Source organism: Podarcis bocagei, assembly GCF_964188305.1.
Source record: "Podarcis bocagei genome assembly, chromosome: 7".
NCBI lineage: Eukaryota > Metazoa > Chordata > Lepidosauria > Squamata > Lacertidae > Podarcis > Podarcis bocagei.
The window spans coordinates 30652462-30677265 of NC_138132.1; the positions used below are offsets into that span (position 1 = coordinate 30652462).

A 24804-nucleotide genomic window follows, 5' to 3' on the forward strand; every position below is an offset into this window, starting at 1 on the left:
CCAATAGTTAATTGGAAAGCCTTTTCACAATGAGGTCGTTCAGAAGTGATCAAGGACATGAGATGCTCGTGTTGGCAGGCAGTAAGATAATGGCCACAACAGAGCAGTAAAAGAATACCAATCACACTATGACAGTTTTTTTGCTTGTCTAATCTACTAAGACTGCTGTGGAACCACATTTGTATGTTTTATAGCAACTTTCTGTGTATGTATGCTTTCAGAAGTCTGCTATTATTTACTTTTTCTTTAAATTTTGTTGAATCTTTTCATCATACAGTACAATAAAAAACTAATCTAAATAGAAAAAGAAAAAGAAAGGAAGAGCAAAGGAAGTACAAAGTCCTATCTCAAAGGAAAATTTTAATCCTTGTCTCACACTGAAGGAGGTGGACCCTTCCAGCTCTTACCTTGGAGCTTCTCTTCTCCCAGCTTCCCACCTTGGGATATCTTTCCTTCCCCACTTCTCACACAGGGCCCTTCATCAACCATCCATCACCTTCATGTGTGTCCAATTCCCTTAGTAACCCAGAGTAGAGGACACCAAAATAAGCAAAACAGAAACAAAAGCAAAGCAAGGAAAAAAAGAAGAAAAAGAAGCAGGAAGATAAAAATAATAAAAGAGATAGAAATAAAAAGGGCTCCATCTGTCAGGTATATCATTTAAGGATTATTCAAAATATTCACAGTATTCACTCCAGGGTAGTATCCAGTTGTTCCTCTTTCTGCTAGGCAATATTTTCCCAGTCTTCAGACTTCTCAAGTTCATTCATTTTTCCCTTCCACACAAAAAGTCTAAAAGGGGTTCTCCAATTATTATTATCATCAGTACATGTCCACAATAGTCTTCCTCCAGTTTAGCACAACAACTTTACTTCCAATGCTGAGGAACAAGAACTTTTCATCTTTATTCACACAGGACTCTCTCCACTGTGGTCATATATTGAAACAGTAATCCATAGTTATTTACTTATTGTATATTCATTAATTCACACCCAGTTCCATATCTTCTGATCCCATTTCTATGGTTGTGATTTTCCATCCTAATTTAGGGGTGGGATCTTTGCAGTTCTGCTTCTCTCCCCCCCCCCCCAGAAGATTTGCCAGAGGCTTGGTAGCTTTTTCTTCTAAATTCATTCCAAATTGTACACAGAACCCTTTCTCAGCTCTATCTGCCAACTCAGAACAGTCTCTCAGTCCATGGTTTCATTCCACTTTTCCAACATTCATAAGTCCACTGCTTGACTGTTTTACTTCTCTAGGCACCTGTGTGAAGGTCCTCTCCATTTCATCATCTACTGTCTCCACCTTTACCATTCCACTCTCCTGTTGTGACAGTACTTTATCAATATTGTTCTCCAAAGGTTCTGTGTCTTTTTTAACCTCATCTTCCCCATGTCCATTTTCATTCACCATCTTATTCACCTCAGCTCTTACCTCTTTTAGTTGCTCATCCAATAATTGCTGCACAATGCCAGTGGTCAGTGGGGTGTCAAACAGTGTTTTACCATACTGAGTGTTCTTGGTCTTATTAACAACTTAATCTCCACCTTAAGATCTTACAGTCTCTGCCTTAAAAGCTTGACTCCCCTGTCTCCTTATCAGAGCCCATTCTTTTCTCACAGTAGCATAGACAAGCTAGTTTCACTTTGCAACCAGCACTTTCATCAAAGGGATGGAAAGTTTAAAATAAAATAAAATGACAATCAGAACAGCCCTTGGCCATTTATAATCTTTCTTAGCCGTAAAAAATTAAAACATGCTTTTTGTTTTTGCTATTATTTTCTGATGGAATTCTCAGAGGGGAAAAAAGATGAAGTCAAATAACTTTTGTATACTCTTAATTTTTATTCTATTTTTCACCGAGGAACCCCAAAACAAATATGCAAACTTCAAGTCATAAAACCAAATAAAGCCATGTGTTAAAGCTACCCCTTGCTGGTTGTGGATTTTAGAGGGATCTCCCAGCAAATATTTAACACAAAATTGGGCTGACTACCTGGTAGTTTAGTCAATAAAGGGTTAATTATTTATTGAAGAGCTCCTGCTTAAAAATTACAAAACAAAAGAACAACTTCTGTTGGTCCCACCTTCTGGTACTGTAATTAAAAGGACAAAATTTTGAGGAAAGAGTAACAGAAGCATATCTGCTCCTAAGTAATTGAGAAGGCAACACATTAAAGCTGCTCCAAATGTCCTAGGTTATCCTCCTTGTCATTGTATTTTGAATCCAGCTTGGGAAGTTGGAGAGTCCCTCATTTACGAACATATTTTGTTGCCTTCAAGCTTCAGCAAATCATTCCTATGATTTCAGCGGGCCCAGTAATATCCTGGATCAAGCTTGAAGCATGAGACTCCCGTTTTTAACCCCAAATGAGGTTGACAAGGAAGTGTCTATCCAACCCTTTCACATGAAAAGTGTGGAATAGATGCTGTAAAAAATTAGTCTCCACACTCTGACCTTTAATCCCGCTTCCATACCTATTGCAATTTCAGACCCAAGATAAATATGTAAATATATGTTACTGTTTCAAAAGCAGGACCTTGCAAGACTGTTTATTTTCATAATAACTTCTGCCACTTATGGAATTGCAACTCTTGGAACATTTGAAAGATTCATTCCTAGATTGGCTATGCACCCACCATCTAAATATTTAGCTACAGCAGTAACATAACCTCTTCTTTATATAGGTATACACCTGTAGGCCGCTCCTTTTTCTCTGCTCCAGAAGGCTATGATCATCCCTTGGGAGGTGGCAGGGAAGTATGGTTTGGATTCCATCAGTCTGTTCGACCTGCAATGTGGAAAATGATGCTGAATATTGATGGTAAGCCAGTTCTCTGAGAGCATGGAGAAGTATGTTGTCTCTACAAACGGCTGTTGTATCGGAGTATGAAATAGTATACATATATAGATATAGTTCATCGCTGTAAAATTTGATAACTAATCAAAATAGTTAACATGCAAATTGTCTTGTTCTATATATTGTTCCTGCCAGCTTTTCTCCTTTGTAGATGGTGTAAAGTGTGCTGCAAATATTTTCCTTCATAATGTTTTGAATTATAGAAACACTTAAGCCCAAGAATCCAAGAGCTTATGATAGAAATATTGTCTGCTAAATAGAGTAACAAGGTAGATGGGAAAGCAGGCATTACTAATAAAAGCCATGCCTTTCATCAGGCAGTGATAGGTGCATAAGCAAAATCACATTGACAGAACTTGAGTTGGTTAGTTACTAACAGGTCACTGACTTTGGTATGATTTGATGGGGGAAGGCGTCTTAACACTGAAATGATTTGTAATACTTGCAGTTCTGAAGAATGCCCCCCTCCCAGTTTCTGACATGAAGGTGCTTTGCTTTTAATCTTATGGCTAGAATAGACAAGGTTTAAAAGTTGTAAGCAACATACTAATTCATATTTAGGTTAAAATGCCTGTGTGAATGTTGTATTTGAGGAGTAAAACTGTTAGCGCAGGATAACTTCATTCTGTAATGTGGTTTGAAGAGGAAACCTGGTCCACTGAAACTTCTTAATTGTTGCCCATCCGGGACTAAGTACTTATAAAATGTTTTCTCATTGGTGTAGCAAGTTTGGTTACCATGGTGACAAGCTGCAGCAGGTTGAGGTTTTTGGGGGGATGCACACAAGCTATTTGTGTTCATTCAGTTAATAAGCATCTGTAGGCGTCGGCTAGCATGCGTCATGTGAAGTTGGCGGGCTGCTGGTGGTGACGCATGTCTGAAGAATGTTTTGTTATATTTGTATGGGGACATTCTGTTTGGTGCACTTGAGGCCTGGGAACCTCAAAAACGCCTCGTTAACTGTTTCACAGTCTAGTAATTTTGCTGTATGGAAAGCATTTGAAACGTATTGCCTTGCATTCACGCACATACAGCATGGCAAAGGTGGCAACAAATTCATCCCTAAGTTAAGTAAGCCTTTATAATTCAGCAAAGTCTCAAATACCCCTAAAATGCTTTTTGAGTGATGTTTTGCAGTGACATCATGTTTAAAATATGGAAGAAAAAAAATAATTTTGGACGCTTGCAGTTGTATTATCATATTGCAATTGAGTAATTTATTTGGAGCGCTAAACATTCCTGAAGTCCTCCCAGTTGTGAAAACTCATTCAGGACCTTGAAACGTTATTGAGGTGTCATGATCTTAAGAAGATCATTGAAACAGGACCTTATCTGCAAACCTGTCTCCTCTCAGCTGCTTTGAGCATTCTTCAATACAATAGTCATTTGTTTTGCGCCATATGGTTGTTTGTAAGCTTTGTAATTATAATGATATTTCGTCTATTGTTAACTTCTTCTTGCTAATATATTGCTGTTACAGTCCAGTGCCTTTCAGCATTTTTAAAATGGTTGTTGTATAGAATTGTGCCCTTATATGTGAATTTGAGTGCCTGCTATTTCCCCTCCCCCGAAACTAGATTAATGGCATTTTTTTTGGACTTGCTTTGGAGATCTTATTAGTTTGGGAGAAACTTCAGGCTTCAGTCTAACTTGCAAGTTTAACGTTTTGTGCAAGAATAAAAATATGGGTGCTGGGTGTTCTATTTCTTCGTGGGTAGAAGGAGAACTTAGGCTGGTTGAAATTTGACAGAGTGATATAGGAGTAAATGTGCATAATTATTTGTGTAACTTACTATGAGACTTCTACTGTTTTGCTCACTTTGGTAGTCATGAGTTTATTGCCCTACATAAGATTAATTATTACTCGTTTTCAATATGAACCCTCTAAATCAGTGTTTCCCAAAGTGGTTAATATTGCACCCCTAGTTTTTGTTTTTATTTACGTGGGCATGTACAAAGTGTACCTTCCTTGCCATTGAGAAACCTCTGTATTAATATATATTTTTACATTTGATGATTCCTGTTACTGGTGATTGATGATTAATAAATGTTGATTAAATATTGATATTTTTAAACTTTATTTCATTTACTTTCCTAAGAATTTGCAGGGTGGAAAGGACCAGTAAACTGAGAAGTTTGGGGAAACTTGCTCTAAATTCATGAGATAATAATTTTAATTAGAAAATGTACTACATGGCACTTTGTTGTCCCAAAGCATAGTGATGATTTTAATGATTTCTTCTTCAAATGTATACACAGAACTAATTATTGTGTACCAATGGTTTATTTTAGTCTTCAGAAAGAAGCCATTTCATTTGCTTTTTAAGCTTTGGAAAACTTCTACTTTTTTAACTGCTCTATTTTCTGCTCTTAGTTTCTGCCACTGCCTTCTACAAAGCACAACCTGTAATTCAGTTTATGTGTGAGGTTCTCGATATTCACAACATTGACGAACAGCCACGACCTCTGACTGATTCTCACCGGGTAAAATTCACCAAAGAGATAAAGGGTAAGTAGAAAATAGAGCACTGATCCATGTAGAGAAGCTTATAATGCTCTCTGAAGCCTTTCCTCTGCTCTTCCTGAACACTCCTAAGTTCATTTAAAATGCATATAATTCTTCATCTTTTGTGGTACTCATACACTAATTTGCATGAAATGTGTGTTCTGGTAAGAGATTTGTATTCTGGAAAAGGTTGCCTTTATCCCAACCCCTGAGAATTATACAAAGAGGTCTCTAGTCCTCTTAACTGTGGAGACTTGAACATGGCTGGTCAAAAGGCCATACTGTCTAGGAGCATACTTCTTCAACATTGTATCTTTGTCTCATAACTGTTAGCCATTTTTGGCATCAATATTTGTTTCACATTTTCACTTAGTATTCCTTCAGCCACCACAGTGCTGCTGCTTGCCAAAATAAGATTCTCAGCATACAAACTGAACTGTTGGCACTAGTAAATGCACCTGTATAAGTTAGAAGCTCATGCTCTTCTGCTTCTGCATCCCTCCTCTGGCACAGCCATGAAGAGGTGATTTGAAAGCTTTGACTGATAGATTCATAAAAACATAGAATCATAGAGTTGGAAGATACCCCCAAGGGTCATCTAGTCCAACCCCCTGCAATGCAGGAATCTCAACTAAAGCATCCAAGACAGATGGCCAACAGTCCTCTGTTTAAAAACCTCCAATGAGGAGGGTGGCTTCACCTCAATCACTGCACACAATGCTGCTAGAGGAAAGTGGTATAGTAGAGCCATTTTTGCCTGTAGTAGCATGCACTCATGTTTATATGTCATGCTATTTTAGTCAAATGGCAGTTTGACAGTAAAGGTCCCGGAGCAAGCAGAGCGAGAATGCATTTATTATCTATTATTATGATGATTATTAAATTTGTATACCGTCCTTCATCCGAAGATCATAGGACGGTTCACAACATAAAAATACAAAATGAGAACACAAAATACATAATAAAACAAAAACAAGCCAATGCCACCCCTAAAGACTTAGCTCACCAGATTTCATTGGGACACACAATTACAGATAAGAGTGAATGTATTTTGGTAATGTCATAGGTGCCAAGCCATGCAGTTTCGTGTACATTTGTACCATCTTCTCCCGGTTACTTTATCAACATGAGATCAAGTCATGTGTATATGCTCGTGCAAAAGGGGCCCAATGGAAAGTTGACATTATCTGTCCAAAGGTCTATTGGACCCTCTTTCCCCCCAGACTCCCTTGCTTTGCATATGAAATGAGACATTCAAAGTAACCATTCTTTGTAGAATTGTTCCATAATAAGAAGCCTGATGGCATTCCTATTCTGCTGTACATTAATATGCATGTTCTGTTATAAAACAGCTTGTGCATGTACCATTTTGGGTGCAGCCATTCTGTGACATCAGTATTTCTGTTCCCACTTTGTTTTCACATAGGTCTGAAGGTTGAAGTGACTCACTGTGGAACAATGAGACGAAAGTACCGTGTCTGTAACGTTACACGGAGACCTGCCAGTCATCAAACGTAAGCAAATGTTTTAAACAATTGACTGGAATGTTGCATACATGGCCACAGTAAAAATCCACCATCCAATTTTTCTAGAATTTGGAATGCATGACACTGTATTGGTTTTTTATTTACACACACACACAAACACACACACACATAACTTTATTGTGGTCCATAGACCCAAATTGCACAGTAATTCTTAAAAAAACATTGTTGCTGTTGTTTTCATTTTTGTATTATTCCCTTGTATTCATGGATGCAAACACTGATTTGAAGCCACTTTGTGTCCTTCCTAAGAGAGGCTCCTTAGAGGCCGGAGGACATTACCGGAACAACTCTTGGGTTGGGGCAATTGGCTAAAATGATTTAAACGGTTCTCATTTTGGTTCCTCTGTTTTGTTTTTGTTGGGTTAATGTTGGTTCCATTTCTGAGCACAATTCAAAGTGTTGGTGCTAACCTTTAAAGCCCTAAACAACCTCGGTCCTGTATACCTGAAGGAGCGTCTCCACCCCCATCGTTCAGCCCGGACACTGAGGTCCAGCGCCGAGGGCCTTCTGGCGGTTCCCTCATTGCGAGAAGTAAGGTTACAGGGAACCAGACAGAGGGCCTTCTTGGTAGTGGCGCCCACCCTGTAGAACACCCTCCCTTCAAATATGAAGGAAATAAGTAGCTATCCTATCTTTAAAAGACATTTGAAGGCAGCCCTGTTTAGGGAAGTTTTTAATATTTAATGCTGTATTGTTTTTATCACTTGATTGGGAGCCGCCCAGAGTGGCTGGGAAACTCAGCCAGATGGGCGTGGTATAAATAAATAAATAAATAAATAAATAAATAAATAATTTATTATTTATACCCCGCCCATCTGGCTGGGTTTCCCCAGCCACTCTGGGCGGCTTCCAACTGAATATTAAAAACAGTACAGCTTCAAACATTAAAAACTTCCCTAAAGAGGGCTGCCTTCAGATGACTTTTAAAAGTAAAATAGTTGTTTATTGCTTTGACATCTGCTGGGAGGGCGTTCCACAGGGTCAGGGCTGCCTGGGAGTGGGCCTCGGCCAATAGAATGGCTGGGGCAGGTTCCACAGGAGGGAATGTATTGGGACACCCGATCTCAGTGATCACGGGCCGGAGGAGGAGTTACGCTAAGACCAGACCATGTCATTACCGAGGAGGCAGGTTTAGTCGTTGTTTGAGGAAGAGGGCCTTATAAATAATAATAATAATAATAATTATTATTATTATTATTACTACTACTATTACTATTATTACTATTATTAAAATGTTTAGTTGGGGCTGGTGGTTATTTTAATTTGGGTATAACTGTAATCTGTTCATTATTGTTATTATTGGTTTCTATTGATTTATTGGTTTCTTTGTTGCTCATATAGGATATTTTGTTGTTGTTTTTTAATGTTTGATGCTTTGTTGTGTTTCTATATATATTGTAAGCCACCCAGAGTGACTGGGGAAACCCAGCCAGATGGGCGGGATATAAATTTTAAAAAGTTATTTATTATTATAAGACTGACATAAAATAATGTTGTGTAACTTCCAGAAAAATCACTTAATTTTTTTCCAGAAGGCAGTTAACTCCCTCAGTTCTCCTCTGATTAAAACTCAATTTCTCTTTTCAGTTTCCCATTGCAGTTAGAAAATGGTCAGACTGTGGAGAGAACAGTAGCACAGTACTTCAGAGAAAAATACAACCTGCAGCTGAAATATCCTCATCTTCCTTGTCTACAAGTGGGACAGGAGCAGAAACACACCTATCTGCCTCTTGAAGTAATTTATTCAGAACACTGTTACTTTGCATAGCCAAAAAGGATTTACCAGATGTTTTAATTGTGTGCAGTACGAGCAGTTTGCCAAACCTTTTATATAAAGGAAAGATTTTCTAGCTTATTTTTTAAAAAAGTTAAAGCTTCATGTATACATTTTAAAAAATACACCCATTCTCTACAGCCATGCCTGCCATCTAAGAATAACTCCATTTATCTGATGAAATGAGCTTTAGTACATGAAAGCTTATGCCATAATAAACAAGCTAGTTTTTAAGGTGCCCACAGGACGCTTTATTGTGTTCAGGGCATGTGTATGTGTGTATGTTACAAAACTAGCTTTCAAATATTTATTTATTTAAAAGAATCGCATTTAAAAATATTTAAGTGGTGTATAAAAATACAGCATAAAAGCGACTTCTGGGTTGGTGCCTCCGGTAATGGCAGAATTCCTCTGATCGGGAGGAATTTGCCCCGTGGGAATTTGGGTCTGGCCGCCACGGCGAAGGCAGAGACCCTTAAAAATCACAGGCGGGAGAATCCTGTGAGCGTGGGATTCGGCAGGCACCTTTTGCGCCTCCCCTACTCGCGGGGAAACCCGGTTCCGGGGGTCCGGAGCGACGTGGAGTGAGCGGCGCAGTGCTTCGAATCGTCTGCTTCTTCCACGGAGCGAAGCTTGCATAGCTGTTGCCGGAGAGCACTGACTTTTTCCTGTGGACAATTTGACTCTAAAGTAATTACCCGTGAGTAGAGCTGAAGTGGGAGAATTGGATTTTTAAACGTTTAATTTGGCATCGAAACGGGGAGGTTCAATACAGGAAGTCCACCTCCCCCTTTTGTAAATAAACTGAAGCAATGAGGCTGCAAGCTGAAGTCTTGGAAAGCCTTCTGTAAAAGACTAAATTTCCGTCGGCAAAGAACATTAAACCCCCCCTTGGAGACAGGAGAAGAGGGGGGGAAGTGGTGGACTGAATATGCCTGTAGGAGAGAGCGAAGAGAGCTAAAATACCGCCGCTCTGACTGTGGAAACGGGCTGCTAGCAGGATTGATGTCATTTGGAATGTTCATTGACAGCGTTTAGAACGTTCATTGACAGTTAGCTAAACAAGAGAATACATTGTTTCTACTGTCTCCGGCTGTTTTTTAAAAAAGTAAAAGTAACTGAAAACTGAAACTAACTTTGGATTATTGGAACTGTGTTTAAAAGAGGACATTACTGACTAATACAAAAAGAAACTGTTTCCCCCTAGTGGAAGCTTTTAAAACTGGTTGCTTTACAAGAGCTGGGCTAGGGGAATTTCCAGCTGCAAGATAAAAAACTGTGAGACTCTGGGATTGACCTTGAATCTTTTAAGTGTTATGGCAAATGGAAAGGAAAAAACAGACCAACAGACTTCGGCTGCTGCTTCTGTACCAGTACACTCGAAACCAAGAGGAATGTCGACAGAAGAGGCCTTAGCGGTTGCATTAGTGAAGATAAACGATTCGCTGGAACAGCTTCACAAGAAAACAGACGTGATAAATGTGAAAGTGGATGCTGCAAATATTAAAATCGACTTAATTGTAGAAAGTATAAATAATCCGGGACAAAAGGTGAATACCAATACAGAAACCATCAAGAAATTGATACAGGAATCTACTTTGATACGGCAAACTGCGGATGAAGCCAGGGAGAAAGTCGTTGCTGCTGAATGTAACGCAACACAACTGGAGAGAGAGAGAGAGTCCCAGCCCTACAGAGGCAACCTGATGAACATAAGTTGACACCTGTTATGATTGAACTTAAAGAAAAACAGACGAATTTGAGGACCAGAGCCCTACCTGAATTGGAAAAGGATAGCTTGACAGAGTTTCAGGAGGAGACAGGACTAACATTGGTTGAGAAAGAGAGGTATTTGGGGGTTAGCGTGACTGCCAAAAATGTGAATCTATTTAAGGATAATTGTGAAGGACGTTGGATTGGAGAGAAGGGGGATTTGGAAATATGGACAAATTTGAAGTTGTCATTGTTGGGCCGAGTTGCTGTGGTGGGGATGAGTGTTGCTGTGTTGCCGGGGATGTTGCTTTTGTTTCAAACATTGCAAGTTTTGGATGGGATGGATTGTTTCAGGAGGTGGCAGAGGGATGTTTCCAGATTTGTTTGGCAGGGCAAGAAGCCTCAAGTCAAATTTAAGATATTGACTGATGCCAAAGAAGGAGGTGGACTTGCCCTGCCAGACCTTAAACTTTGTTGTGAACCAGCTGCTTTTTGCTGGTTGAGAGAATGGCTGCTTCTTGAAAACACTGAAGTGTTGGATAATGGCAGATGAAGTTGATGGACTATATGGAATTGGCGGAAATGACTGGCAAAATCCAAGACCAGGGAGAAGAGTCGGTGGAAGAAGACTCGAAAAAGTTTAAAGACTATTTACGGAAATATTGTAAAATTAATGAATGTTAGAAGAATGTTGGAATGAAGTTATATGGCTTTAGTAGAAATGTTATAAGGAATTAAGTATAAATAGATTAATAGAATATTAAAGGAAAAAATAAGGCTAGAATGTGTTAAGATAATTATAGGTTAGAAAACAGAGGAAGATGGAAAGGAATTGCTGAAACAATTAACAGAAGTGGAATACAAAAAGGGAGGTGTGAGGAGGTCGTTGAAATAAGTGAATGAAAGATAAGATATTGAAAATATTTGAGGTGTTTTAAACTGTTTTGGTTTGTTTTTGTTTTGTTTTGTTAGTTTAATGTGTTAGTGTTATGTAGTGTTTTTGTATTGTATTGTTCTTTTTATTGTTCTTTTTTGTAGTGTTTAAATGGTTGGAAAAGTAATAAATATTATTTAAAAAAAATACAGCATAAAAGCAATATAAAAACAGATAAAGCAATATAAAAACTGAGATGCAAGTGTAAAAATGGAAAAAGCAAATCCAGTAACATCAAGATCTAATTTTATGGATCAAGGAATGTCTTGGCAAAAGGATATGTTGTTTACAAGACATCTGAAGCAACTGATGAATGATGATTTATGTATGGCGGGGGAGAAGGCATTCTAAAGGGAGGTGACAGTTATGGAATGCACCTGTTTTCAGGTCACCACCCAGGGCGATGCTCGGTAGGATTTGGTGCAATAAAATGCCCTCCTGCACACTGCATTAAGTAATATTGCTGAAATGAGGAAAGTTTGGGGTAAGTAGGTTTTTGTGTGGAAGGATTGCAAGCTCTATTCACTTCAAGAATTGGCTCTGACTGGTGGATTACAATGAACATATGAAGCTACCTTATTCAGTCAGGTTGTTGGTTCATCATTTGACTGGTGGCTCCTCTTCAGAATTGCAAGCAAGAGGCTCTTTCCCAGCCTTGCTTCTTGTTAATCTTTCAGCTGGCAATGCTAGGGAATGAATCTGGAACGTTCTGTATGGAAGGTATGGGCTCCGTCAACTTGTCATAAGAACATAAGAAGAGCCTGCTGAATCAGGACAGCAGCCCATTTAGTCCAACATCCTTTTCTCACTAAGGTAGAGAAGGTAGAGAAGCCTAAGGTAGGCCTGATGGCAGGATCTAGGCCCAATAGCAATCTTCCCACTTAGGATTCTCCGCTGTTGGTGTTCAGAGGCATACCTCCACTTTCAGTGAAGGTAGAACATAACCATTGATAAACTTATTCAACATGAATTTGTCTAATCCTCTTTTAAAGCCATTCAGTTTCTCCTATGCTGAATCTTAGGAAGATTGATAACTTTAGGAAAGCTTTAGAAAAGCTAACTTTTGTGGAAACGTGTACTTGCACTGAGGTTCTTACCACATAGGAACACTCACATTACTAGAAGACAGTTCTAAAATTGTTTTGGCAGGCAATATGCTAGCTTCATAAATGATTCCAACAAATTTGTTTAATGTACATCATTAGACTGACATGTTCCATTTTTGCAGGTTTGTAACATCGTGGCAGGCCAGCGATGTATCAAGAAACTAACAGACAATCAAACATCAACCATGATAAAAGCAACAGCAAGATCTGCGCCAGATAGACAAGAAGAAATCAGCAGATTGGTTAGTTTGCTTTTGAATCGGAAAGAGGACTTGTGTACCCTTGAATGTCTAATGAAGATAAAACACGGCCTTTCCTAGTTTATTCTTAAATCCCACAGCCTCCTTTTTGCCATTTTCTCTGCTTAGTGTTGTAGAGTGTGATGCTGCTGACTTCATAACAGTTATCCCCACCTTTGAAATCAATTAGTGAGGACAAAACTTGGGTTAATCTGCTCTGTACATGAAACTTAGTGCAACATTTATCTCATTATCTCTGCATCTTCAAGACCTTTAAATACCAAGACCTATGGCTAATTTGTTTCTTCTAACCTTCAGTAAGATGCTTTGTATGTTTTTCCATTTGCATGAGAAAGTTGGGTGTGATTTGCCCAAAACTGTCTGGTGGGCCAACCTTAGAGGCCTAACAGGCCTAATTAGGCCTATGGTCTGTAGGGAGTGAGTACAAACCTGGGACTATGCAAGCCAGGCTATAAATGTTATATGCCCTTGTGCAAAAGGGACCTGTTCTGGAAGGAGCTGTACTCACCCTGAAGGTGTAGATATAGAGCTTAGGGGTACTTCTGGCTCAACTGCTGTGCTCAGTGGTGCACAGCATCTTCTAGCAGGTTTGGCTGGTGATCCAGTTGCAACCTTGTCTGCACAGGGGTAACTTAAATTCAGTTGTCTATCTCTAATTTATATTTGTTGTTGTTGTTGTTTAGTCGTTTAGTCATATCCGACTCTTCATGACCCCATGGACCAGAGCACGCCAGGCACTCCTGTCTTGCACTGCCTCCTGCAGTTTGGTCAAACTAATTTATATTAGTGCAATGCATTAAACATGGGACTGCCATTGAATACTGTTAGGAAACTGTAGAATTCGGTGACCATATTCCCAAATGGGACCAGCAGGTCTGAGTTTACTAATTCAATTCTGGCCCAACTGCAGTGGCTACTGATTAGTTTCTGGGTTCAATTCAAAGTGCTGGTTTGGACCTATAAAGCCACCATCCTCAGGACCCCAAAGTCCACCTCTTCCCACTTGAACCAGCTGAGACCCTGTGGCCCTCAAAGATCCTTCTCTGTGTACCTCATCTGAGGAAGGTGTGGAGGGTGACTAGATGAGAATGGGGTTTCTCACTAGTGGTTCTCTGTTTGTGGAATGCTCTCCACAAGGAAACACACCTGGAACCTTCATGGTCACTTTTTAGGTTCTAGGCTAAGATGTTTGTATTTAATTCTGATGATTAATTAGCCAGTAATTAGCTCACCCTTCGGTAGGTATGGGTAGGATGTCTTATTCTATTGTTCGATGAACATTTTAGGAATGTTGCATTGTATGTAAATTTTTAATTTGGCTTTTAATTTATTTTACTTGTTTGTATTTCATCTTGCTGTTAAGTTGCTTTGAGATTTGTTTTTTCTAAATAGCTTAACAAATGCAATAAATAACAATAATAGTATGTCATTGTCTATTGAGGCTTAGATTGAACTTTTGGAAGAAACTCTGCTTATATTTAGTTGTAGGTGCTTTAGATTTCTCTTAAGAAAGGGCAGCTTCCCCTCAAATGGAGCATGATAAAAGGTATGTGCTCTCCTTGCGTGCCACTGGTCCAGGAAATTTGCATGCCTTAATTTTGCCAACCTTTGAGCTTCAGCCTTAAGGGCATAGCATAGTTTTTGGTGAGCAGCCATCTTTAGTAAGTTTTTAAGCATCTTCAAATGAGGTATGAATAGTAAATAATAGTGGAAATTTTTGCAAATGGCTTTTAATTTAAGGCAGCCAAGTCTGTGTTGAAGAATCACAGAAGGACCTTGTTCCACATTTGGAATACGTTGTTTACTTTTGACTTAGAGGAGAAAGGAATTGAACCCTTAAATTAGCACTTCTGCAATAACAAATGTATTCAATATGGCTGTTTTTGGTTCCACTTTTATGCCAGGTGAGAAGCGCTAATTATGATGCCGACCCATTTGTTCAAGAATTTCAGTTTAAAGTCCGTGATGAGATGGCTCATGTGACAGGGCGTGTGCTTCCAGCTCCCATGTTGCAGTACGGAGGGCGGGTAAGAAACCCTTGTTTGTTTGCCTCCTGGTGTAATATTCAGATGGGATTCTAACTTTGATTAGTAGCTCTTCCCTTCGTAGAACCGTCTGAGTTTAAACATCTGTGGAATGATTTATTGATGCACATATTGTAAATTATCAGTACATTAATTAATTTTTTTTCTTCCCGTTTATTTCCATAGAATCGAACAGTTGCAACACCAAGTCATGGTGTGTGGGATATGCGGGGAAAACAGTTTCATACTGGTGTGGAAATCAAGATGTGGGCAATTGCTTGCTTTGCAACACAGAGACAATGTCGTGAAGAAATACTGAAGTAAGCCACCTGTTAATGAGGCAGTGAGCTGTTTCTCCCTTCCTTCCCCTGCCCTCATGTTACACAGGTTTTTTTGCATGGTAGGTCACCGATTAGAAGAGGGTATGGGTTTTGTGCCTTAAAACCTGTGAAGCTGTCCAACCTTTGCTGCTGACATTGTTCACAAATGGGATTTATTTACCCAAAAGCTGCCTTGTTGCTGACAACCTGTTTTTCACATCTTTACTTTTTGGTTTATGATTGAAATTCAAGGGGTTGTTTTGACATTGTGGCAAGGAGGGACTGAATGAAGGGTTAAAGACGTGAGATGGGCAGTAGCACCTGAGCAGGACAGTTTCTGGGGAGCTGTTCTCATTTGTTTTTCTTCAGCTTTCTCGAACTGTTCCACCTGCTGTTCCACTATGCTGCAGTTGCAGTGTCTTGGAGGCCATGCCAACTTAACTGCAGCATGACAGTATATTTTAAGATTTTATTATATAGTAAAACAGTAACCATTGGCCACAAACATTGGCCACAAAGCCTCTCCTTTGTGTGTAGTTTCTCCTTTAGCAGCCCCTGACAGCCTTATGTGTGGTTAAAAGCTGTGCTGGCAACGCTTTTAATCATGTGTAATGCAAACCAGTGATCAACAGGAACTTGAAACAACATTTTAAATGGGCTTGAGAGTGGTACCATCATAACCATAAATCTTGTTGAAGGCTCTCACTACAGAAAGAAGTAGCTGGAGGGAGAAAGTATGTGATCTGTGCACCCAGAACTTTAGGGATTGGAAGAAAAAGGTATTCAGGGTTTTTGGGGGGTGGGGTATGCTTAGTTTCTATCGGTGGGTGTTCATTATTCCTCCTTCAGAAAGCTTTCCATTTTTTGCCAGGGGTTTTACAGACCAGCTGCGCAAAATTTCCAAGGATGCAGGAATGCCAATCCAAGGTCAACCATGCTTCTGTAAATATGCACAAGGTGCCGACAGTGTGGAGCCTATGTTCCGACACCTTAAAAACACATATTCTGGGCTCCAGCTCATCATAGTTATCCTACCAGGGAAAACACCAGTGTATGGTAAATAAATATTAAAGTTGTATTTTGGTTCAGCTTGTGTTTGATCGCTTCTGTTTTCAAACTTTCAAATGGCAATCTTAGCATAGCAAGTTGCTGTAAGAAATGGCCAGTTGGACATGCAACATAGGTCAGACTTGTATGTGTCTTGCTATTTTGTGAGGCTGAGAAATAGACAAGCTGGAAGAGGGGGAAAGGTTGTTCAGGATAAGATAAAACTCTTGCCTGGAAGGAGAGCTTTGCATTCATATTTGCAAGGAAGGAGAAACTTTTGTCTTGGATTTTCTTTCTCCTGTTGATCTCTCTCATTCCAGCTAAGCTTCATTGCTTTCCTCCCTATTAGCTGCTAGGGAAGATTAGCTCCATATGAAGAAAAGCAGATCAGCTCCTCTTGTCAGCATGAGTTCAATTCTCTCCAGTTTTCTTTGCCTATCAGGAGGGGACCTCATTCTGTACTGAAGATATAGAGTTGTGCTGCTTTTTTAATATTGTACCTTTCTCTTGACATCCTGTGCATTGGGCATGACTTAGTGAGCTGACATTGCAGGGACAGATTTTAGAACTGTGCTGTGGTGTAAAATATTGAAGTCCCTTCACATCAATGCTTGTTTCTCAGCCGAGGTGAAGCGTGTGGGAGACACACTTTTGGGGATGGCCACGCAGTGTGTTCAAGTCAAGAATGTCATAAAAACATCTCCTCAAACCCTCTCTAACTTGTGCCTAAAGATTAACGTAAAACTGGGAGGAATCAACAACATCCTTGTACCTCATCAACGGTAAGAATCCTACCTTAATGTTAAGGCAATTGTCAGAATTGTGTACTCTGTAGAACTTAAGGGAATTGCTTTCCCCCCCAGATGTGGCATGAAATGATCAGTTGGATTGAGCAATTAAAAACCACACTGATTGGCATAAAGTGTAACAGAGAGCACTTTAAGACAATCAAAATGGTTTTTAATTGCAATTGTTAAGTATATATAGTCATAACTTCAGATAACAAGTGCCATCTGAGAAAATGTGTTTCTCAATTTTCATACTTGGGGAATGCCTCTTCTTAAACACCTACTGCAGCATGTACATGCATAATCTAAAACAGGGATGGTGGAGAACTATGGCCCTCCAGGTGTTGTTGAACTTCTAATTATCCCTGACAACTGGCCATGCTGGCAGGGGTTGATCATATCCAGAGGACCACAGGTTCCGACAATCCTCAGCTAAAGGCAAATTACATTTTTCCTGCAGAGCTATTCTTCCATATTCAGATTTAATTTATTGACTTAAAGAATCTTAAGAATGTGATTTTTAACCAAGTTATAGCCTTACTAATGTTACGTGCTTGATTTGATAGCCAAATTAATTTGCTAAAGCAACATTGGTCATCACAAAAGTACAGTCGTACCTTGGAAGTCGAACGGAATCCATTCTGGAAGTCAGTTTGACTTCCAAAATGTTCGAAAACCAAATCACAGCTTCTGATTGACTACAGTAAGCTCCTGCAGCCAATCGGATGCCCCGTCGGACATTTGGATTCCAAAAGAATGTTTGCAAACTGGAACAATCACTTCTGGGTTTGCAGTGTTCGGGAGCCAAAACGTCTGAGTTCCAGGGCGTTTGGGATCCAAGGAATGACTGTACAGACATAATTAATAATTGTATTTTTTGTAGCTGTTATCTTATTGAAAACTTTAATAAGAAACAGGGTTTGACACAGCTAAATCTAAGTGATTTGGGGAACTTTATAATTTAAAATTTTGATAATTTGATAACCTTAGATGTTCTTGATGGCTTTGTGTTAATCATATTGTAATGGCAATTCGCTGTAATCAATAAAAATCTGACTGATTAGATTGCAAAAATAAATAAATACATGCAATCAATTTGAAAGGTACATTTTAGGAGATTGGACCCCATTTCGCAGGATAATTTTTGTCTGATCCGTCCAGATTACTATAGCAACCATATCCCTTATATATAATATAATTATTCCTATCATCCAGTAAGTAACAGTTTTTGTCCCCACTATTCAAAGAATAAACTGTACCATGAATCAGTTTCAAAAACCTATCCCTGAGGAATTATGCAGCGAGCAGTATAATTCACAGTGAGCAATATTGTCCACCTCGCTCTGGCCACACGATTTGAGTCATCAGCTCCAGTCACAGGAATGTGAGACTGACTGTAAGATGCCCTCTGACTTGCACATCTTTAGTAAGCCCATGTATTCAGAGCTTCCCTGCCTCCTACAGCAATGTGGAGTGTTTGTTTTTATTTATTTTAAGTAGAGGAAGTCTGGTACATCCAAAATCTGCTATGTATTCTAAAAAACTAAACTCTGGCATTTTAATTTTCTGTATGAAGATTTCTAGACTCCGTGGATGCATTTCAGGAATAGTTGCTTACCTTCTAGAATGTGAGGTGCATAGTCTAGGACCCTTCTGAGGAAGGCGGTAGATAAAGTTTGGGTTTGAGATTGACATGTCACCTTTTTTTTTAAAGACCTTCTGTGTTCCAACAACCAGTGATTTTCTTGGGAGCAGATGTTACTCATCCACCTGCTGGGGATGGAAAGAAGCCATCTATCGCTGCTGTGAGTTGCATTCACATTTGTGTGTGCCCCCCACCCAACCTTCATTGAATCATTGAATACCTTAGTTATGAGAGAGAATGTTCACAAGGATTGACTGCCTTAAATAGGCCCCTTGTCTCTGTCTCATTAGTTCTCCCTGCCTCCTTTTGTGCTTAGTTTTCTGATGTAATCAAAGCATTCCCTAATACAAAATGACTGTTGCTTGGGGTTCCAGGGCTAACCATGCGCCAGATGGAGCATTATTATGAATCAGGCAAGGTTCAGTTTGCACATATGTAATGCTGCACCATGTTTTAGTGCTCTTTGCACAAACAGGAAGAAACCAAAGCAAATCCTTGGGCTTTCACACTACCCTCTCCTCTTGCACAATGAGGAAAAGGACCACTTTCCTGTATGGCACACAGTTTGAAAACCACTGCACTAAATCATCATTTAGTATTTTCAGTGAATGAAGCCAGCGTATAGATAATAACATCGTGATAGCTGTGAGAAGAAGGCAGATCTGAATCAACTGGTATATATCTGATTCATTTGCAGTTGATCAGCAAGGATTTCTGACTCCCCATTTTTTAACAAAACCAGCAGCAGCAACAGAATGAAACCCACCACCCAACAAAATAATACTGCTGAAATGAAGAAAGCTTGGGGTAACCAGAAATAGATTTTGCGTGTGAAAGATCTGGGAAGCTTGGTTTGGCGCTGATACTCAAAACTGTTGCTAGACTCAGAATCAGGCAGTGGAAGACAGGAGTGCCTGGCGTGCTCTGGTCCATGGGGTCATGAAGAGCCAGACACGGCTAAATGACTAAACAACAACAACAAGAACATGTCTTTTACACCAAATTCTAGTTGGTGGATCTTGAGGTTATAGTAAAAACAAGCAGATTCCAAAGATCTCTTAACCCATGCATTAGGATCACCAGTGCTATCAGATTCAGTTTTGTCCAAGTAGGTGTGTTTGCTGTGTGTATGTCATGAGAGCTCCACTAGATGTCTATGACAAATTAGCCATGCATTATTCACATGGCGAATGAAGCACAGTTGTTTAGACCTCAGTGGATAAAACTTACTGCATTCTTAAATGTGGATGACTTTCCAAGCTTTTATACAGCAAAATTTAGTAATAAGCGGTTTTCACAGCTTTTCGCAACTGTCACTCTCTGAAGGCTTGTGCTTCCTGTTGGGAAAAACTATTTACGCAGATTAGAGAAAGTGTTGTCTGTCTGGAACGATCATTTTTCTTCATGTGCCTCTCTTGTTTTAGGTTGTAGGTAGTATGGATGCCCATCCTAGCAGGTACTGTGCCACAGTGAGAGTTCAAAAACCCCGCCAGGAGATCATCCAAGACTTGGCCTCCATGGTTCGAGAACTTCTCATCCAGTTCTACAAGTCAACACGCTTCAAGCCGACACGAATAATCTTCTACCGTGATGGAGTGTCAGAAGGGCAGTTTCGACAGGTGTTTATGTCCCACAACTTTTACCATAAAAGGGCCCTCAGAGCAGATTACGGCGCTTATAAAACTATTTTTACAAGGATCATAATTTGGCCTGCAAGTCCATTTCCCTCAAGTGACACCTGATGTAACATGTGATGTCATGTGTGTGGAAGGGACAACATGACTGCAAAGAAGCAACTGGGAACCTTTAAATGTGTTCCTGATAGTTCCTTGGCATTTTAATTTGGCAACAAATGCAAGGCTTGGAGTGTAGCTGATCCCTTTCAGAAGCAGAGCTTGAACACAGCGCTAGTCAGCTTGATCACAGTGGCTTCAAGTTTCACTGTGATCAGCTACACTTCAGAGTATCGGAAACTTTCAAGTGTAGCCAGTCCAAGAGTTGATGTCAAACTCTGCTTTGATTCCCTGGGATTTTCCTTGGCAGCACAGCTTGAACTTCAAAGGAAAAATGGGTCACCTGATGGTCACCTAAGGTTCTTGAGAGGTGGGTGCTCCTGTCAAAGTGGGAATACTTAGAAAGGTGGGCAGTTCACAACCGGACCCTTCAGTCAGGTCCTAGTCCCCCACAGAATTCAGTGGCCAAGTTGCATGATGGTTTGAGAATATAACACCAATCCTTGCCCTACTGCACTGGCTGCCACTTAGTATCCAGGCCCAATTAAAAGAGATGGTTTTGACCCATAAAGCCTTAAATGGTTCTACCTTTTAAAGACTACCTCTCCCCATATGAACCAATCCTGCAATCATCCTCTGAGGCCCTTTTGTGCCTCCTCTACAAGAAATCCGGAGGGTGGCAATGTAAGAATGGGCCTTTTGTGGAATGCCGTCCCCAGGGAGGCTCTTCTGGAGCTTTCATTAGGCTCCAGATGAAAGCACTCCTCTTCTCCCAGGCCATTGGCTAATTAAAAAATATATTACTTTTAAAACTGCCAGGGGGTGGGGATTGTGTTTTGTTTGTTAAATATTTTTGTGTTGTATACTGTAAACTGCCCTTTGATCCTTACATGAAGGGCTGTATATAAACTTAATAAATAATAAACTCCACTTTAGATATTTTAAATAGCCATAATATGTTCTAACATGTTTGGTTGAACTGGTCACAGGTCTTCTGACCCTTCCAGGTCCATCTCCCTTCTCCCTTTATTGCCCTTAGCTCCTTGGGAAATCATGGAGATGGCTGGAGTCCACTAACTGGAAGAGGGCATTAAAAGCAATCGTGCTAGTCACCAGGCCATTTATTCTTTCCAAAGATCAGCCCAGGACTTGTGTACACACACACACACACACACACACACACACACACACACACACACACACACGGTTACTCTGGGAAGCCTGCAAGTAGAGCCTGAAGGCAACAGTCCTCTTAGTAATTGGAGTTCAAAGGGTAACCTGGAGGTCGCATATACTATCATTAGCACAAATTAGTAGATCTGTCCTCTGTGAATCTATCTAATCCCATTTTAAAATTGTTCTTGATTCTGGCCATCATCACCTCTTATGGCAGTAAATTAATTATGCACCATGTGAATTACTTGATTGTGTCTGGCCTGACCCTCCTGCCAATTGGCTTTTCACAAAATGTTTCTCAGTGTCTAACAAATCTAAACCCCACCTTTTGACGTCATTCCACTCATATATTGAGACTCCTTAACATCCATGCCCAGTGGTCTTGCACATGAAATAGGTAGCAATTGGGAGAATTCTATAATAGGGGTTGTAGGTTGCATCACCTTACCTAACAGCGTAAACTTACTTGCAAAATTTCACTTCTGCATTTCCCATTGTCATTGCTGCTAGTATGCACTACAATACTGATTCCACCCAGCCTATCTAGCCAATATGTGATGCCTGCAACCTTTGATATGCATTAAATGCACCCACCAAAACCCATCTCTCTATATGCCTAATTATCAAATTGACCATTACAAGGAGCCCTAGAGGCATAGTCTCTGCTCAAGAAGATGTTTATTTGTCACCCAAGGAATACTTCCTTTGTAAAGGAATGTTTTCCTCTTCCTCAGAAAGATGCTCTCCTTCCTCGAGACCCTCATTCTCCATGCCAGCAGAGGAGCTGTCAGCTTGGCAGCAGGACGTTTCTATTATGTCCCTGATGTGTCAGGACCAAGTAGTGATCCATCCACAACAATGGAACTACATTAAGTTCCCCACAATGAGATCGCCCTCCTTCTACCCAGCACAAAGCACCATATCAAATACATGACCTGTCGCATGGGTGGGACTTGATACTGATTGTTTAAACACACTTGTTCTAATAACTGCACCAGGATGCTAGCTTCCAGACTGAACTGCAAGTCCAGCCCAAATCTGTATAAATCTATATTGTCTGTTTTGCAGTTCTGCTATACATAGACCTTGGAGGTTCTAAACCAGCAAATACTATAGTGTCTTCTACATTTTAGTAGACTTAAAAGTTAGACACACTTCAAATGTATGTGTGTGTCTCTGCAATAGAATTAAGTAGTGTGTGTATTTTTTAAAATTGTTAATTTCTCATGAAGACTCGGGGCGGGGGGGGGGGAATACTAGCAGCATACACCAATACAACAAATAAACAAGGATCAGGAATTTGAAGTGTACCCATTGACTACTAATGTTTCAAGAAATAAATTTCTAATTTCATATTTTTAAATTAAAATAACATAAATTAGTATAATATCCATACCTTTATACCTCAAAACATTAAGATCGGTGAAGCAATTAGTTTTTTCTAGAATGTTCAGTAAAAGGCTTGCAGTGTGCCATAAAGTTGTCTTGCTGTTACCTTTCCTCTTTTATTCTTAAATATATCAGTTTTGCTACTAGAGCAAATTCTGAGAGGTTTTCTGTCCACTCATTTGTTGCCGTTTTCTTTGTAATCTTGGTTTCTTTTCACATAAGAATTTGATTCAAGTGTCCTGTTTTATTTTCTATTTGAGAGTAAGCTAACCATTCTGTATCTGCACTATAGGTGTTGTATTATGAGCTGCTAGCAATTAGAGAGGCCTGTATCAGTCTCGAAAAGGATTACCAGCCTGGCATAACATATATTGTTGTTCAGAAGAGGCATCATACAAGGCTGTTTTGTGCTGATCGGACAGAAAGGGTAAGACTTGTCTAATTTCAGTGTAGTTGCTTCCAAGTGGATGACTGAAGAAAGTGTAATCTATCATTATTAGCATGTATATAGTGGTTTAGAACTTTCACAGCACTTCAGATGAATCATCTTGTTGTAATCCTTACAACAGTCCTATAAGATAGCCCATTATGATTTACCCCTGTCGTAGATGGGATTGAGAGGCTGACAAATGATGGTAGAGGCAAAATTTCAGTGGAGGATGTCCTGATTTATAGCATGGTACAACAGCTGAATTCCCCCACTTTGTAAATGCTTCAATGAGGAGCCATAGCACAATGGCAGAGTAACAACTTTGCTTGCAGAAGGTCCCCAGTTCAGTCACTCCAGTGAAAAACATCTTGAGCAGCAGGGCTTACTAAAGCCCCTGTGCGAGACCTTGACAATCTGCTGAGTATCTAGATATCAGGCTAGATGGGCCTATGGGTCTGGTCTGATAGAAAGCTATATGTTTCTATTCTTCCAAGTTTACTGTTCGATTTCAAAGGCAAGCAAAATTGACTGATACAAAATGGCATTCCAACTTCATTTTGTTGTGAACCTCACCTCTATGTTAACAACAGACTTTATTCCAGCTGCCAGCCTCTTTGCACCATCAGGTTACAAGACTGGTGTCAGCAGCCGAGTTCTGGACTTGCTTTCATGCACAAAAACTAGGAGAAGCTGATGTTCAAAGTTGAAACAAATAAAAGCAGATTTTTCAGTATTTTATATCATGTGTTCATTGCATAATTATCAAGCTAACATTTTTGTTCCTCTCCCGTGGAAATGCATTCTTTTCTAGGTTGGAAGAAGTGGGAACATCCCAGCTGGAACAACTGTAGATACGGATATCACACATCCTTACGAATTTGATTTTTACCTCTGTAGCCATGCAGGAATACAGGTAGGAACTAAAGCACAAACCTACTTGACTCAGTCTGGGTTTGGTACCATTCGTGAGCAGACATGAGTGGTAATATAAGTGAATCTGCAGGGTGCTTTCTATTTAAACCAGTTTTTTAAAACAACCAAGGCTGACTTAAAGCAAGCTTTTTATGACTTGAGCTTTTTTTCCAAGTTTGTACGCTTTAGATTTGCCATGGAACAAAAATGTCATATTAGCCAGGAATGTATTCTCAAAATATTTGGCTCACACACTAAATCTTTTCTGTGACATCTGAAGACAGAAAATGTGTTAGGAATTGTCCCCTGGAAGCTCTGCTATGGCTCCAGCATTTGCTGTTCCGTCCTTGTATTCACCCATATACCTTTCGGAAGCTGCAGAAAATATGTAATTGCTGTGCTTCATAAATTCGAAACTGAAGCAGCTTGGCATCAAGCTCTTACAAAGTAATTTTGTTTAGTTACCCCAAGGCTCCTTAAAACTATCTTCAGCCTCTGATTATGGGCTGTATCCAGTGTAGCAGCAAGTCACTTGTCTTGATCTGCTGGTGAAAAGCTTTGTGCCAGTGGATCATTGTTGCACCAGAGAATGCATAAGCAGGTTGCTGGTAAGTTTGTTGTTAACACAACTGTTGAATG

General features: G+C 39.8%; 1 protein-coding gene across 3 annotated transcripts in view; it reads left to right on the forward strand.

Annotated features, from left to right (window-relative positions):
- LOC308590221 (protein argonaute-3) overlaps positions 1 to 24804 on the forward strand; it is a 63083-nt gene that overhangs the window by 21799 nt on the left and 16480 nt on the right. For 2 of the 3 annotated variants that reach the window (XM_081200022.1, XM_081200021.1), the window contains exons 5-17: positions 2689 to 2825; positions 5236 to 5370; positions 6794 to 6881; positions 8502 to 8649; positions 12564 to 12683; positions 14606 to 14728; positions 14912 to 15045; positions 15917 to 16101; positions 16715 to 16874; positions 18595 to 18685; positions 19950 to 20144; positions 23116 to 23250; positions 24065 to 24166. In XM_081200022.1, the coding sequence (XP_081056148.1) occupies positions 2689 to 2825; positions 5236 to 5370; positions 6794 to 6881; positions 8502 to 8649; positions 12564 to 12683; positions 14606 to 14728; positions 14912 to 15045; positions 15917 to 16101; positions 16715 to 16874; positions 18595 to 18685; positions 19950 to 20144; positions 23116 to 23250; positions 24065 to 24166 (1753 nt within the window). Of the gene's footprint in view, positions 1 to 2688; positions 2826 to 5235; positions 5371 to 6793; positions 6882 to 8501; positions 8650 to 12563; positions 12684 to 14605; positions 14729 to 14911; positions 15046 to 15916; positions 16102 to 16714; positions 16875 to 18594; positions 18686 to 19949; positions 20145 to 22168; positions 22381 to 23115; positions 23251 to 24064; positions 24167 to 24804 lie in introns of those variants that run through there. The other variant, XR_014009722.1, reaches the window with a different exon arrangement.